Source organism: Microtus ochrogaster, linkage group LG3, assembly GCF_000317375.1.
Source record: "Microtus ochrogaster isolate Prairie Vole_2 linkage group LG3, MicOch1.0, whole genome shotgun sequence".
NCBI lineage: Eukaryota > Metazoa > Chordata > Mammalia > Rodentia > Cricetidae > Microtus > Microtus ochrogaster.
Genome location: NC_022029.1, coordinates 29,159,653 through 29,175,779, shown reverse-complemented (window position 1 = coordinate 29,175,779; position 16,127 = coordinate 29,159,653). Strand labels below are relative to the sequence as shown.

The window sequence follows — 16,127 nt, the reverse complement described above, 5'->3', positions numbered from 1 at the left end:
TGTAAAACTGACCAAGATTAAAAATATCATTTGACAATTTACGCTTACAGCTACTTTGAACATTAGCATGGTGGATTTTCAGAATTAGATAACATATTACCTTAAAAACTTAGCGACATTTTTTATATTATCATAGACAGAATCTGAAAACAACCCAAAATGCACCTTTTTTATATTAATAATAAATGAGAATCTTTGCCATGTTTTTTTTTTTAAATAGCCATAAACATTATAAAGAGTCAAAAGGGCCATTTCAACCTTATCATTTAGTAACACCCCCTTTGCCATTGTAGTGGGGTGAGAGGCTTTAGCAGATCTTTGCCATGTGGGGCAATTGGTGTCCCCACCTTATCACAAGCATTGTGAGCAGACAAGTGTTAAATTCATATCTAAACATGGGCTGGCTTAGAAGCTCAGCTAGGCTGTTCATATGGCCCCGGCCCTGTGCCAGGGCTTTTACAGCAATAGTTCTTGAAGACAGTGTAGTCCTGCACCCATCTAAACAGAGCTGGGAATTCATTTTTTTCTGGACACACTGCATAGTAAGAAATATAGAAACCAACAATCTGTAGGGTTTTTTTTTTATAAGCATATTATGTTAAAGTGACTTAATTTAATTTTTTTTTTAATTTTTAAACTAGAGGCTTTACCCTGGATGTAGCACATGATGACTGGAACAGAGCATCCCCAGAAGAGAGATGCTGTCAGGGCTGGTAGGCCCTTTTAATGTCAGCTTACTCCATTACCTGCCACTCCTGAATCCACATTCGCCATTTACCAACAGCCACAGGGATATTTACTTGCGATTTCTTGCCCTACTGCCAAAACAAAAAGGTCCAGGCTCTTTTAGGGGACCTTTGCTTTTTAATAGGGTATTCGACCCCAGAGAAATAGCCTGCTGCAGGTTCCCAGGCTTACTGGGTCCTGTGGGAAGGAATTAGCACCAGCTTGGACCTCGCTGGCTGGCATGTGTGTCTCCATAGGAGGCCTTAGTTCCGTGACCCTGGCGCTATCTCCAGCTATTTCCCCTTGGTCTAGGGCCATAGATCTTTGGCACAAGGTTTTACAGGGCATTTGCAGATAGGGGGCTGCCATTCAGTCCCTAGCATCTTATTTTTCATGGAAAACAAGCCTTCCCCACAGGGAACCCCATTGGGGATCCTCCCAGGATCTGGCTTCAGCCTCAGCTTCGTCCACAGTGAGCTCCTAGCTGTATAGCACAAGCTTCCCCCATCCCCACCTCAGTACTCACAGCAATCTAGCAGCTTTTCTCTGAATGGGATTCCAGAGGCCCCAGGAAGCATTTCTTCCAGGGAACTCCTCAGGTCAGGATTGGTGGGCCGTCTGGAAGCCTCAACTCAGTTTCTCAGGGATGCCACGTTGGTCACCTCGGAGGCTCCTCTTTAGCCCTCACATTGCCAGTAGCAGCTGGGAAGACCTTTGCATTGGCTATAGGGGGAGGGAACACCCTGGACTGTCTAAGGCAGCCCTCCTCCCCCAGTCCTCCCTTGCGGTGCTGGTGGACTTCAGGTCAGCAAGGGGGACGTCACTCTCAGCACAGGGATTTTAGGGGGCCACAGCTGCCCCCTTCTCTGACTCGGGCCAGGGTTGCTGCCATGCCCCGCCTAGGCCTGGCTCCAGGCTGTGCCGAAGGAGATCCCCTGTCCTGCTCCCTCCCCCCTCGCAACAGCAAGCAGGGCACTTCAGCAGCACAGCCTCAGCAAAGCACAGCCTAGAGAAGTAAAAGAGGGGCAGACTGTCAGCGTTTCTTTTGGGTTTTCACAGAGTTAGGGTCAAAGAGATGGTTACTTACTGCCCCATGGTACCAGATTTAGACTCGAGTACAAACAGATATACCAAAAACAAAGGACATAAAACAAAGAAACAAAAAAACCAAAACCAAACTCAAAATCAGAAGCTGCGCAGCATTACAGATTCAGATGGAGGCCTCCTGGGAACTAGAGGAGTGACCTGGTCACTCTTAGCCCCTACAGATACTGGAGTGTCCTCCAGTTACGGATTGAGCCCCGAAGGCTCCAGATACAGATTGAGCCCCAAAGGCTCCAGATACAGATTGAGCCCCAAAGGCTCCAGACACCCTTAGAACATCTTCTAGGGCTGCGGGGGGGAAGTCCGAGCTCGTCAGCTCCTTCCGTGGCCCGCCAGATACATATCTAGCTAGCTAGCTAGTACGGATACGAACGCAAGCGCGAACACAGAAACACAGAACACAGATATTCACAGAGAGAAACACAGATATTCACAGAGAGCTATTGCTGGCCAGCTTACCTCCCGTTGGGGGGTCGATGATCCCTGGGCGGGGGTCTCCACTTCCCAGCCAATGCACCAAATGAAAGACCCCCAAGATGGGCTGCCTTTCAGTCTGGAGAGACCCTCCCAAGGAACAAAGAGTCCACACATACGGATGCAAACAGCAAGAGGTTTATTGGGTGGGCACAGGTACCTGTGGGCAGCAAATCCTTTCGGAGGATTTGTGCACCTTCAGGTTGGGGCAGTGGGTTTTTATGGGGTAGGGCAGCAAAAGAGCAGGTACAGAAGCGAGAAGCGTAGTTACAGGGTTTTCATTGGTCAGTTTGAATGTGGCCAAGCTCAGAGCGGGGCAAGGTCCCTCGTTTCCGAGAATTCAGCCGTGGGCTGCCTTGGCTCTTATCTAGGGGAGGCAGGGTATCTACCATCCCCCGACGCCCGGCCACATTCTTGGTATTCCCCCGGTCCTCCCCCTGGCCCAAGCCACAGGGGTCCCTATCTCATTTTGGCAGCTTCTAAAACTGCCCTTTGTTTAAACCCTGGATATTAAGCCTTGCAAAATGGCATTTTAGGTGCTAAGTTGTTTAACAAACTTGGCGGGGGGTCTTTCAATAGGAAAGAGAGCAGCAGAAGCAGATTACAGAAGCAAATGCATGGTTAGTGGTCAGTTGGAATGGGGCAAGGGGCATAGGTGGTTTTTCCTTTCCCAGCACAGATGTATGGCAACAGATTTCCTGTTAATTGATGTCCTGTCTTATCCTATTCTATGGATATAGATAGCCTGCTTTACAGCCAGGGACCCTGACCTCACTCTGTACTTATATTTGTTCATCAAAAAGCCTTGTGAAATGACATTACTGCAGCTAAGCTGGGATCTTTCATAGGAGGAATTGTTTCTTTTGTGAACTGCTGATATTCTAAGTTTGGCACATATGCTGGCTATAGGCATCCTGTTTTCCCAAGCAGGCGGGTTGTTCTCATGGGAGCAGGCCAGCTGTGGGTTCTGGGGGGGGTGTCCAGAGGGTCTTTCATCTTTTAGCCATTTTAGAGTCCTTTGTTTAGAGTTCTCTGTTTAGGTCTGTACTCGCTTTTTTATTGGATTTTCTTTTGATGACCAATTTTTTGAGTTCTTTGTATATTTTAGAGATAAGACCCCTCTCTGATGTGAGGTTGGTAAAGAGATTTTCCCATTTTGTAGGCTGTTGTTTTGTCTTGTTGACCATGTCCTTTGCTTTTCAGTTTCAAGAAGTCCCATTTATCAATTGTTTCTCTTAGTGTCTGTGCTACTGGGACTATAACCAGTATGGTTTGTTATAGTAGGGACAGGGATTTTTTAATTTTCCTGGTGAGACACATTCTCCACAGTAACTGGGAGATTGGAGCACATTTGTCATAGGGGCCTGCACAAGGCCCCCAAAGGAGTTTCCTAAGGGTAGAGGGTTGCCTTGTTGGTCTTTCGTTGACCTACATTCATTGGTCCAATGTTGACCTTCACCACACGCCCTACATATACCTGAAGGCTGAATTCTCCTATTCTTGCCATTCCCAGAGGAGACATTATTCCTAGAAATACCTTGTCTACTATCCCTTCTCAGATGTCCTATTCTACCAAAATTAAAACATTTGCTATTTTGATGTCTTCTTATACCATTAGAAATTACTTCTCCTACCCAAGCTTAAGTACTATAGTCAAATGTATCAACATTCATTATATGCAAGACCCATTCATCCATTGGTGCTGATCTGACCTTTAAAGGCTCAAGGATCTTTTTTAATTCTAAGTTGGCATTCTCAAAAGTCAAAGATTCAATTAGTACATATCTAGTTCTGGGTCTGTTACCTCTATTTGTACAGCCTTAGTTAATCTTTGCAAAAGGTCACTAAAGGGTTCTTTATGACCCTGTTTAACTCTAATACATGATTTGATTCTCTTTCCTCATTCCTGAATTCTGTCTCAAGCATTTAAAGCTGCTGTGCTGCATAGGGAAAAAGTATGTTCATTGTAAAGAGCCTGATCCTAAGGATTAGAGTAATGTCCCTCACCCAGAATTTGATCTTCGAAAATCTCAAGTCCTTTTGCTTTTCCCTGTTGCTCTAAAAATTTCACTTCTTCTATCCAATAACACTTCCAAAGCAATTGAGGTACATTTTCTAGGACCACTGAGATTAACTGAATCCAGTTTTGTGTCATTGCTTTGTTGTTTGAAGCCCACATTTTGACCATTTCCCTAACAAATAACAAATGTATTTCATAAGATAAAATTACTTGTTTAATTTTCCTTAAATCAGTCATATATATGGGCTCCCATGTATATTCTTTGACTACCTTATGGTATTTGGTGACAGTTACTCTTTCTGATGATATTACCAGAAAGGCAGGTAGAACTCTGGGTAAGCTATTCCAGAGTTTGGTACATACTGATGAGGCTACATTTTGTCCTTGTTCCTTTTGTCAAATTCCTGGTTGTCAAATTCAATAAATTTTTCAATCTTTTCAAATCTTTTTACCACTGCCTTTTCTAAAGTCTGGATCTCCTATCCAGTGTTCTGTTCTAATGCCCTAATTGAGGATTCCAAGGTATAAATTCTGTCCAGTAAAAATAACTTCTCATCCTTGGACATAATTTTTATAGTGTGCATATTACCTTCCTGGAGAAACATTCTGTTAGTCAATCTATCATAACCCTTTGACAGAGTCCAATTAATACACTCAATAGTACTAATTCTCTCAGACAATATCTCAGCACTCTATGTCATTGACTGGGTTTTGTTTGTCATAATGGTTGTATTCTTCTCCAGAATGCTGCATTTCCCTTTTAGTTGTTCATTATCAGTCTGTAGGACTGTATCATTTCTAAAAGTGCCTTATTTGACTGGGTTTTGTTTGTGAAATTAGGTGTATCCTTCAACCAGAGCGTTGAATTTCCCTTTTAGTTGGTCATTAACAGTGTGTAAAGACTATCATTTCTAAAATGTTCCCCATTCTTGGCTCTATTATCAAGCCTTGTTTTTAAGGTTTGAGGGACAAAGCTAATCCCCAGAATCAAATAGAGGGATGTAGAAGGGAAATAATATAAACCTTGTATAACATCAATCATGGTATAAGAAAAAAGCTATTGAAGCCCTGTATTGTTAAATTATCTGTCATCTTGCCCTTTTAAATAATAAATTTATAATTTGTATTTTAAATTAGAAATATTACTTGTGGTTGAGTTAGAGATGGAATAGATACAATAACCATTACATGCCGGTAAGTGTTGTGGCACTCTTGTAGCCACATGGTCAGTTTGAGTCTGATTTTAGCATTAAACTCTGAAAGATATATTCAGATTAAAAACAGTTGTTTAGTGTAAATCACAGACTGTGGCTCCGTGGAGGTCCCTGGTCAGCAGCCACCCAAGCACAAAAAAATAGTAAGGTAGCAATGCTGAACAGAGGGACCTGGGGAAGCCTAGAAAAGTCCGCATCCTGCCTGAATTTCTGTGTCACAGAAAGAAAAAAAAAAACTGGACTCAGAAGGCAGTTGAGACATTTAATGAGAAAATACAGAGGACCACATCTAGCACCTACTCATGGCCATTGTGTGAGAATTCTATAAACAAATGAACAGCTTGGAGCCTGGGGTGGCTGGCTAGAGCCACTGGAGACCCAAGCCCCATGATTCGAAAGCCAACTGTAGAAGTTAGCTGGATACAGGAAATAACCAGGCTAGCTAAAAAGATAAAACAATTACATTTTTATTTATTATAAGGGGAAAACTCATGAAACAGGAATAAGAAGTTCAAGCTCAGCTGTGTTGTGAGGGAACCACACAGAGAGAGCACCTGGGCCATACACCCATTTTTCTCCAGGTCCCAGAAAGCCACATTCTAACTTGGTCCCACCTTTTAAAGGTAATTGGTTAACAAAGATTCTCCATCAAACTAGTGTGACATGACAGTGTAAAAAAAGAATATAAGCAAGGTACAGCATGTACACAGATGCTTGAGATCTTTGTATTGAATGTATGCCTGATATTCCTGGAGGCTAGAAGAGAGCACTATATCCCTTGGGACAGGAGTTCTGGGATTCAAACTCATGTTCTGTAGAAGAGCCAGTTGAGACATTTAATGAGAAAACATAAAGGACCACATCTAGCACCTACTAAGGGCCATTGTGTGGGAATTCTATACACAAATGAACAGCATGGAGCCAGAGGGTGGCTGGCTTATCCACTGGGTCCTCTCCCCAACTCTCCATTTATTTTCTAAACAAAAGTAAAACAAACTGAAAACATATGTTGAAAAAAATCTTAATAGAAATATCGACAATTTTATCATGCATAATATGTGGCTTTAAATAACAATTAAGGGGATATATGTCATTGCTTCTGAGTTTGACTAACAAATATTTATTCAGAGAGCCTTTAAAAATCTGTTCTAGGAAGAACAATTAAATCAAAATTCAACTGCTAAATAGATATTTTACTCCAAAATGGTTTGCAAAACATTAGTAATTTAATATCCATGGAATTGTCTCATCATGTCAAGAGGCTTAAAAACTACCAACCAACCCAAATTTGATCTGAGAACCCAGAAGGGGGAAATCAAGTCCTGATTTTTTGCTGACACTTGCATATATGAGACCTCCCTGTTACAAAATACAAAAGGAGAAGGAGATAAAGATAATAAAAGTTTTGAATATGTATTTAATGATATTCAAGATATTTCAAGATCCAGATGAAAATAAATGTTCAAACTAAGAGGAATTTATAAATAAAAGTGTGTGTCTTATGGTTGTGACAACCATAATTAAAAAAAATTTTAAAGTACATCACTATTCTTAAAATTGATCTATCAGAAATTAAGAAATATTTTTGAGAAATAATGTAAGGACTGAATTTGTTTTGGAAGTGTGATTTGGTATTCTTATGATTAATATGTCACTTTTAACAATATGACAAAATAAAAATAAAATTCTTCAATAAAAACAGAGGAAAATTAGAATAGTTTAATATACAGCTGAAAGAAATGGGCTCAAGAAATGTAGTGTCTTGGCCATTTTCTTTATTGACTTGGCAAAAGTTCAATTTATGGGACAAGAGGGTACCACGATTAATAAAATACATCTAATGACTGGTCTGTAGCCAAGCCTCTTGAACATATTCTTGATTAGAGGTTTCTTTGCACTGGAAGAAAACACTGTGTGTGGAGCCATACCTGCGAAGGTGATTCTATGCCGTATATCAAAGCAGGTTCATCAAGATAGTAGAGGCTGATCAGGAAATATCACACCAGCATGGACTCAGCTCTAGTTCTTTACTATTTCTCCTTTGCACTGTAATGTGAAGGATTTCCTTCATCAACCAAGTTGCTAATGGTCTTGGAATTTTTTTGAAAGTAGAAATTCTAACTTGTGGGATTATTCACCTCACAGTACTCACTTATTCTTTACTAAATAACGAGGAACATGGTTGTGATAACAATTCAATGAGATGGTACTTTGAAATGTGTTAGGGTAAAGAGAAAACTTGACCATACATTCATGATCAACTCTGTTTCTGCCAGGTATGGAACAATGTGTGAAGTGTCCAGAAACTCACTACGCAAATGCAGAAAAGACACAGTGCCTCGAGAAAACTGTGACCTTTCTGAATTATGATGATCCCTTGGGGAAGGGACTCACTCTCATCTCACTGGGATTCTCTGCACTCACAGCTGTTGTTATTGGGGTCTTTGTAAACCACAGAGACACGCCAATTGTCAGGGCCAATAATAGATTTCTCAGTTACATCCTGCTCATCATTCTTATGCTCTGTTTCCTCTGTCCCTTGCTCTTCGTTGGCCTTCCCAACACTGTAACCTGTATCCTGCAGCAGAGTTTATTTGGATTTCTTTTTACTGTGGTTCTCTCCACTGTGTTGGCCAAAACCATCACTGTAGTTTTTGCCTTCCAGATTACTGCTCCAGGGAGAAGGACAAGATGGCTACTAATATTGCAGGCCCCTAACTTCATCATTCCAGTTTGCACCCTAATGCAAGTACTTCTCTCTGGAATATGGCTGGGAACATCTCCTCCATTTATTGACATAGATGCTCATTCTGAACATGGACACATCATTATTCTATGCAACAAGGGGTCGGCTGTTACCTTCTACTGCAGTCTAGCATACCTGGGAGTCATGGCCTTTGGTAGTTACCTCATGGCTTTCATGTGCAGAAACCTGCCTGACACATTTAATGAAGCCAAGTTTCTGTCTCTCAGCATACTTGTTTTCTACAGTGTGTGGCTCACTTTGCTCCCTGTCTACCACAACACCAAGGGGAAGGTTATGGTGTCTATGGAAGTCTTTTCTATCTTGGCTTCTAGTGCAGGCATTCTCTGTCTAATCTTTGCCCCCAAGTGCTATATTATTTTGTTCAGGCCAGATAGGAACTCACTTCATCACATTAGGGACAAAATACACAGTAGGAGCAAAACTTGCTGAAAACTAAGTCTACATGTTTCTAGAATTAGACTGAATTGTGTTAGTTCTCTGCCATTCTAGAAGTAACATTTAAAATTTAATATGGTGTTCTAAACATAGCTCCATAAGTACAAATTCTTCCCACCAAACTTACCATTCTGAGCTTGATATCCTAGAACCACAAGGTTTCCACCTTGGAAGGGACCAATTTTCTGAGGCTAAACTAGTGTATGACCACATCCGGAAAGAAATAAGTATGTATAATAAATCTTTTGGAAACTTTATAGAATGAAATGTGACTGTATAAGTTCTGATTGTTTTCAGTGACAAAAGACATTATGTTTTTGTTGTTGAAATCTGTTACATTTTAGATCCCTGACTCTCTATGCAACACACCACGTGGTTGGTCAACTGATGCTTTTTTCTTCCTTTTTATTTCTGATTTACATCTTAGTAACTTAGACCAGTGGTATCTTTCCTTTGATGACTTTTGGTATACTCCCAGTGCTGATCAGGCAGTTAATATCTGATGGTATTAATTTCTGATCCTTTTAGATGTAGTGTATTTCACACCATGTGATGGCAACTTTAAGCTATGTAATACATTATTTATCACTAAGTTTCATGTAGGTGTAATTATGAAGGTCCATAAGAGTCAGGAATAAAGGAAAACAAGAATTTATTTATTTGGGGAAAAATTCACAATAAGTGTAGAGAGCCATGGTCCTCTGTCATTTCTGGAAGCTGTGAACCCAACTCCAACCACCAACCAAGAGAGAGCATGAACATGTTTCCTGCCTGCTCTTATAATACCTTAGACTATACACTGATGGGCCAGTATCCAAAAAGCTATTAATTGAATAAATTTCCACAACACCTCCCCCTTTTGTCTAAATAAGAGGGTTCTAAACCTAAGGAAACTATATAAAATAAGAACAAATATCAAGTATTGTCCAGGAAAAAGAAAAGGCAAAAACATATATAAAAATAGAACTAAAATTAACATGAACAACATCAAGCAAGAAACACATGCTAAATGTCTGGCCAGTCTAAGATAATTAGCAAATAACAGAGAATACCTAAATAGTTGTCCTATCCTGAGGCATCTAAGTCTTATATTGAAAATGTCTTAGCTTAGTTATGAGAGGAGAAGAGAGTACCTATGACTATCTAGTCTTCAACCCCATCAAAGACCTGAGAAGGAAAATAATATTATCTGAGTAAGCAGGCTCAAAATTGCAACAACTTCCAGAAGGTGCAATAAATAAGAGACAGCTGAATACCTTGGAAATCACCCAAAGTCTCCTGTGAAACATTGGGGCCAACAACTTTGGCTAAGGCCTAGTGTTAGTGACAGACCATTTTCAGAGGCAGGAAAATCCGAGACTGTCCTCCATCTTGGCAAGATTCAGAAGTAATTTTTGCTTGTATCCTGCTTGTCCAGTTTGGACAGCATGTATTTTGTCAGTTGTGAAGGTAAGGGCAGTTCTTTGCCCAAAGGCCAGTTTTGCCAAGAAGAAAACAAGCTCCAAGTGGAGTGTATTTGGTGCTCAACATTCTCTCAGAAATAGATTGATGCTGCCAGAAGCAATCATGTCTCATGTCAACAGAATATTGAGTTATTTAAATGCCATATTCTACAGTTCTACAGATGTATTTGAAGATAACCTATCTATAAAGAGAAAATCTCTCTGCATCTAGAGAACCTGACTAGCCTAATTATAAGTATGACAAACTTGGATGACTATTGACTTGTAATTCTTAAAACCTATATAGTTTATTTATTTTTTTTTTTTGGTTTTTTCGAGACAGGGTTTCTCTGTGTCTTTGGAGCCTGTCCTGGCACTAACTCTAAAACCTATATAGTTTAAAGAATAAGACTTCACATTATAAAATTAAACAATCTTTAAGCAGATATGCAGCAAATGAGGATAAGGAACTCAAAATGTAAACAATATATATAAGTATCTTGATCAGAGGTAGAAATGTGTAGTGCAATATGATAAATATATCCTAAAATTGCATCAATATATAAAGTATGTTAAGCAGAGGTATTAACATGCATGCATGCAATATGACAAAATAACTTTGTATAGATGTACAAATATTATAAGCAGAAATAGAAGCATATTCAATATAACAAATATAAATTTGAATCTTTATCCATGTACAAATTTTCATAGAAGGAATTCAAAGTTAATTTGTCCTCTGTATCAATATACAAGAGTATATACCATTGTAAATTGTCTATACCTAATAGTTCACAGGTAGATACACTAATCTACATATTAGCCCATCCCATTCATTTTCTCTTTTTTTCTTTCCCAAAAGAGATTCCTGAGCCTATATCATTTCCACCCCAACCCTATACAACTTATAACCTAACCCCTCACAGATGACGATTGTCTCTAACCATGAAGATAAATTCTGTTGAGAGAGGGGACGTTGTTTTCTAGAATTACTTCCAACTGTTATAGGGGCAATTCTAATTCTATGGGATCCTGTAAGCACTAAAAATTTCATGATTACTGTCTTGAACACTTGTAGATAATATCTAAGTAGCCTGCAGTGTTTTTCTGAAGATCTTATTTGAAATTCTGGTCATCACTGTAAGAAGCGGCACCATCTCGGCTAGCCAGGTTGAAAATATCTTGAGCAATTCATAGCCCAAACCAATCTTTGAGTGGTGGGTGCTATTAGTTCAATGACATCATATAAAGCAGATGGAAACATTGTTGTGGAACCCCATTTTCTTTCTGGAGACTTCAGAGATTACTGTAGGAAAATTTATTTGTCATTGTGGAAAACTTAAACATTATTTATATTAAAATGTAAAGTTCAAATTTCAATAGACATATATTCAAATAAAGGTACCATAGACAAAAATAGGTGTGGTGAAAAGAAGAATTGTTGAAAACAGAGTTTTGATAATGCTACTCCCTAGATTTTTTTTATCTTCCTTCTTTCCCATACCAGCTGGTTCTCCTGATATGACACAGGAACTCTGAATTTGACAGGAACTCTGAATTTTTCTTTTAACAACATGCTTGGATTTTGAAAAGAAAAGCCACAGTCAAACTCCAAAGCCAGCTTTGATTTTTAAGTGAGTTGGAACTACCACTATACTGAGAAGTAAGAAAATATGTATGTTTAGGTAGTGAGATTTTTTTTTTACCCTGAAGAGAACATTTGTATCATAAGTCAGATTTTTCTTTCTTTGGTGATTCTTTATGAATAGTTATCTTTTTTCTTTAAGTGTCTAGATGTTCAAAGACTGTTGACTTCTTGAAGATGGATATTTTCTATTTTCCTTGAGAGATAAGAACAGAACCCTGACCCAACTATCATAAGGTTTCGTTACAACTTGGAGGATTGTCACCTCTGTGGATGAGCTGTCATTTCTTTTTATCAAGAGGTTTCTGCTTTTCAAACAGAATCTTGATTAATTTTAATGGTATCCATTGCTTTTTTTCTCCTGTGGAAAAAAAGAGTGAAACTCATTCCCCAGTGTATCACATTTCTTCACTTTCATTCCGAGGTCAACACATCCTTAAAGTATATTGGATGATTTAATTCTGAAGTTTTTTCTGTCATCCAGTGTCTCTCTGCTGCTTTTGTTCCTTTTTTATTAGCGTTAAGACAATTCAAAGTTAATAAAGTATTTTGCAGTCTATTTCTGGGAATATTTATCATCCCTTTCTATTTATTTAACATATCCTTTATATTTCAATTTGCTCTTTCTCTAACTGCCTGACCTATAGGATAGGTTACACCTATAATATGCTTTATATTATAATAAGCAAAAACTTTTTTCATTTTCTTAGAATCATATTTTGAAGCATTGTCTGTTTTATTTGTGCAGGTATACCCATGATAACCATATCTTTTAGTAAATGTATGATTACCTAATAAGCCTTTTCCAAACTCAAAGCAGTTGCTATTGAAAACCCAAATAGAAATCAATGGTGTGGCATACATATTTTCGTTTTCCAAATTCTACAAAATTGAACACATCCATATGCCAGATTTTATTCCTTTGAGTACCCTTTGGGCTACTTCCTGCAGGTAGTGATGCTTGGTTGTATAAAGAACAAGTCGGACATTTCCTTACAATCTCCTTGGCTCTATGCCATGTGATATAAAAGTCTTTTTAAAAACATTTGCTATTGACATAACTTTTAAAATGAAATTCTGGGGCCTTCAGCACATTCCCAATCAGTAATCGGTCAATTTCTGCATTACTTTCTGCTAGTTGCTAGAGGATCAGGCAGATGAATATGGAATTGGATGTGTGTTGTGTATATGGGATTATGCCTATACCTGATTATATCTTGTACTGAATAAATAATGAAGTTAATTCTGTATCTCTGGTATAAATCCAGCTGCTTTAATACGCAAAACAACTGTTTCTGCACATCACAGATCAGTAACTATGATGAGAGGTTCTTTAAAATCCCTTAGTACCATGTGAATAGCATATAATTCTGACTTTTGGACAGAATCATAAGGGCTTTGTTCCATTTACTTAAATCTTCTAATCTATAACCTATGTTTCCTGATTTATTTGCATCAGTACATAGTGTCAGGGCTCCAGTTATTAATGTGTCCCCTACAATGTGAGGAAGGATCTAAAATGTGAGGAAGGATCTTTATAAGTCAAATTCTCTTGCTTTTGGGATAGTTATTGTTAGTCCCTCACAACAAAAAGTTACTACAAACTCTTTAGCCAATTTCATCATTATTGAAAGATACTATAATTAATTTCTGCTGGGTCTATACCTGCTAATTGACAAAGTCTCAATTTTTCTTTTAGAATTATCTCAGACAAATTTTCCACATAATTTTTAAATTTTTTACTTGGTTTATGTGCTAAAATAAGATGCATTCTAAGATAATATCTCCCCTTTGTATTTATATTTCTATAGGAGAATATTTGGAGGGGAATGTGATCAAAACATAGATAAGATTCAGATTCACATGATCCACATGTGCCTCCTGTAATTCAAAGTCAATTCTCCATCAGTTTCAACTGGTAATTCTCTGGAACAATTTAAGTTCTTGTTACCATCTAAGGTTTTGTTTAAATTAATCAATTCATTAGGTTCTAAACCAATAGTGGGCCATAGATGGGAAATGTCTTCTAGCAACCTTTGGAAGTCATTAAAAGTCTGCAATGGATCTTTTTTTTTTAATTTGCACCTTTTGGGGTCTAGTTTCCTGTAAATCTGTTTTATAACCTAAATAATTTTAAAAAAATCTCATCTTTGTATTTTCAGAAGCAATTTATAATCTCCAACAATGGAAAATTTTCTTTACTTCTTTGAGCATTCTTTCTAAAGTATTTACATTTGAATCAAATAGTAAAATGTCATCCATGTATTGGCAAATTATATATTGGACAAACTGCTTACATATCATTTCCAATGTCTGACTTACAAAATATTGGCCTAGGGTGGGTCAATGGTAATGGGTTGCCTTGTTTGTCTTTCATTGATTTATATTTATTGGTCCAATGTCAGCCTTTGCTGCCTCTTCTGCATAATCCAGAAGGTTGGGGCCTTCTATTTGGGTTATTCCCAGAATAAACATATCTAGAAATGCCCAGTCTAAAATACCTTCTCAGATAGCCTATTTTACTACAATTAAAACAATTGATAATTTGATGTCTCTTCATACCTTTGGAAATCACTTATCCTATCCAATCCTCTGTATTATAGTCAAAAGACTCAACATTGGCTGTGTGCAGGATCTATGCATCCATTGGTGCCAATCTTTTCTTTAAAAACCCTAGTAGCTTTTTGCATTCTCAATTTGCATTTTCAAAAGTCAGAGATTCAATGAGTACTCATCTAGATTTTGAATCTTCTATCCCTATTTACATAGTCTTAATCATTCTTTTCAGAAAGTCACTGAAGAGTTCTCTTGTGCCTTGTAAAATCTTAGTATACAATTCAATTCTTTTTCCTAGTTCATGAATCTTTCTCCAAGCATCCTAGGCTGCTGTATGGCATGGAGACAAAATGTGCTCACTGTATATAGCTTGAGTATCTGCATTAGGATGTTTTTGAAAGGCCTCAAAACCCCTGACTCTACCTTGATGTTCATGGGCCTTAGTTTCCTCTCTCCAGCAACTCTTCCACTGTAGATGTGGACCATGATCTAATACAGCTGAGACTAATTGAAGCCAATCATGTGGAGTAACCTTATTTCTTGAAACAAATGCCTTTACTAACTGCTTCACCTTTGGTGAGTGCATACCATGAACAACTACTGCATCATTAATATTTTTTAGATCTTTTATACATATAAGCTCCCTTTTACATTCTATATATTTTAGGGGGTTTTAATGTTTGCTGAATTTTCATAAATACTAATAGAATAAGTAGATAAAACTCTTGGTAAATCATCTCTGACTCTGACTTTGCTATTGTCTTTTGTATTTAGTTCAACTTCCTGCTTATCAGTTCTGACAAATTCTTCAGTTGTTTCAAATCTTTTTATCACTGTCTTGTAGAGTCTGAATTTCTTGACCGGTGAATATTTCTAATGATTTCATCAAATCAATTAATCTCTGGTTCTTATTATGCACGTGTGATTCCAAGATTTTAATTTTTCCATCTATATATGTTCTCACCCTTATAGACTATTTATATGCCATGTAAATTGCCTTCCAAGAGGGATGTTCTATCTGCTAGCTTGTCATAACATTTTAAGAGATTTTGATTGTCAGTTTCAACAGTGTGAATCCTGTCAGCTAACTTCTTATTACCTGTCTGTAGAGTCTGTATCATTTCTATAAGTTTCTCATTCTTGATTCTGTTATCAAATCATTTCTTTAAGAATATAATATGAATATCAAACTAGTAATAGCTATGGCCGAGAATGTATAAATCTCAGGTATGTCATATACCTCTTCTACAATTCTGTCCATGGTAGAAACGAAAAGGTCTTTAAATTCCTGGATGGGGATATTACCTGCTATTATCTTGGGAGTGTTTTACAAATGGCAATCTAATAACAAATGATTTACCTCCATTAAAATCCTGTCTCAGGTGAGAATATGACTGGTTCAAGTGTTGAGAGTTCAACATGTAATAACAGTGTTGGCCATTAGGTGTTGTGGTTGTATCACTAAAGCTGTCCAGAAACGTAGCCAACCTGTGGATTTTCTCAGAAAAACTCAAAAGCAAAGTGAAAAGATTTTTGTTAAAGGAAAAAAAGAAAAAATAGTAGCTAGAGTGTGCTAGAGTGCTGCTGGATCAGGTCATGGCCTTTGTGTAGTAGGAACACAGGTATGGCAGGAACTCACCCATGTGGAGTGCCTGTGACCTCTGTAGGAGCAGGTATGAGCCAGCAACATCTGCTTAAGCAGATACCATCTGGCTACCTCTGCAGGAGCAGGCCTCAACTAGTG

The 16,127-nt window shown here is 38.2% G+C and overlaps 1 protein-coding gene across 1 annotated transcript in view; it reads left to right on the top strand.

The window, feature by feature from the left end:
• The window catches only part of LOC102001107 (vomeronasal type-2 receptor 116-like), a 68,165-nt gene extending 59,431 nt beyond the window's left edge, over positions 1–8,734 (top strand). The window contains 1 exon segment of the mRNA XM_013351312.1: positions 7,815–8,734. Coding sequence (XP_013206766.1) covers positions 7,815–8,734 — 920 coding nt within the window.
• The last annotated feature ends 7,393 nt before the right edge of the window (positions 8,735–16,127 follow it).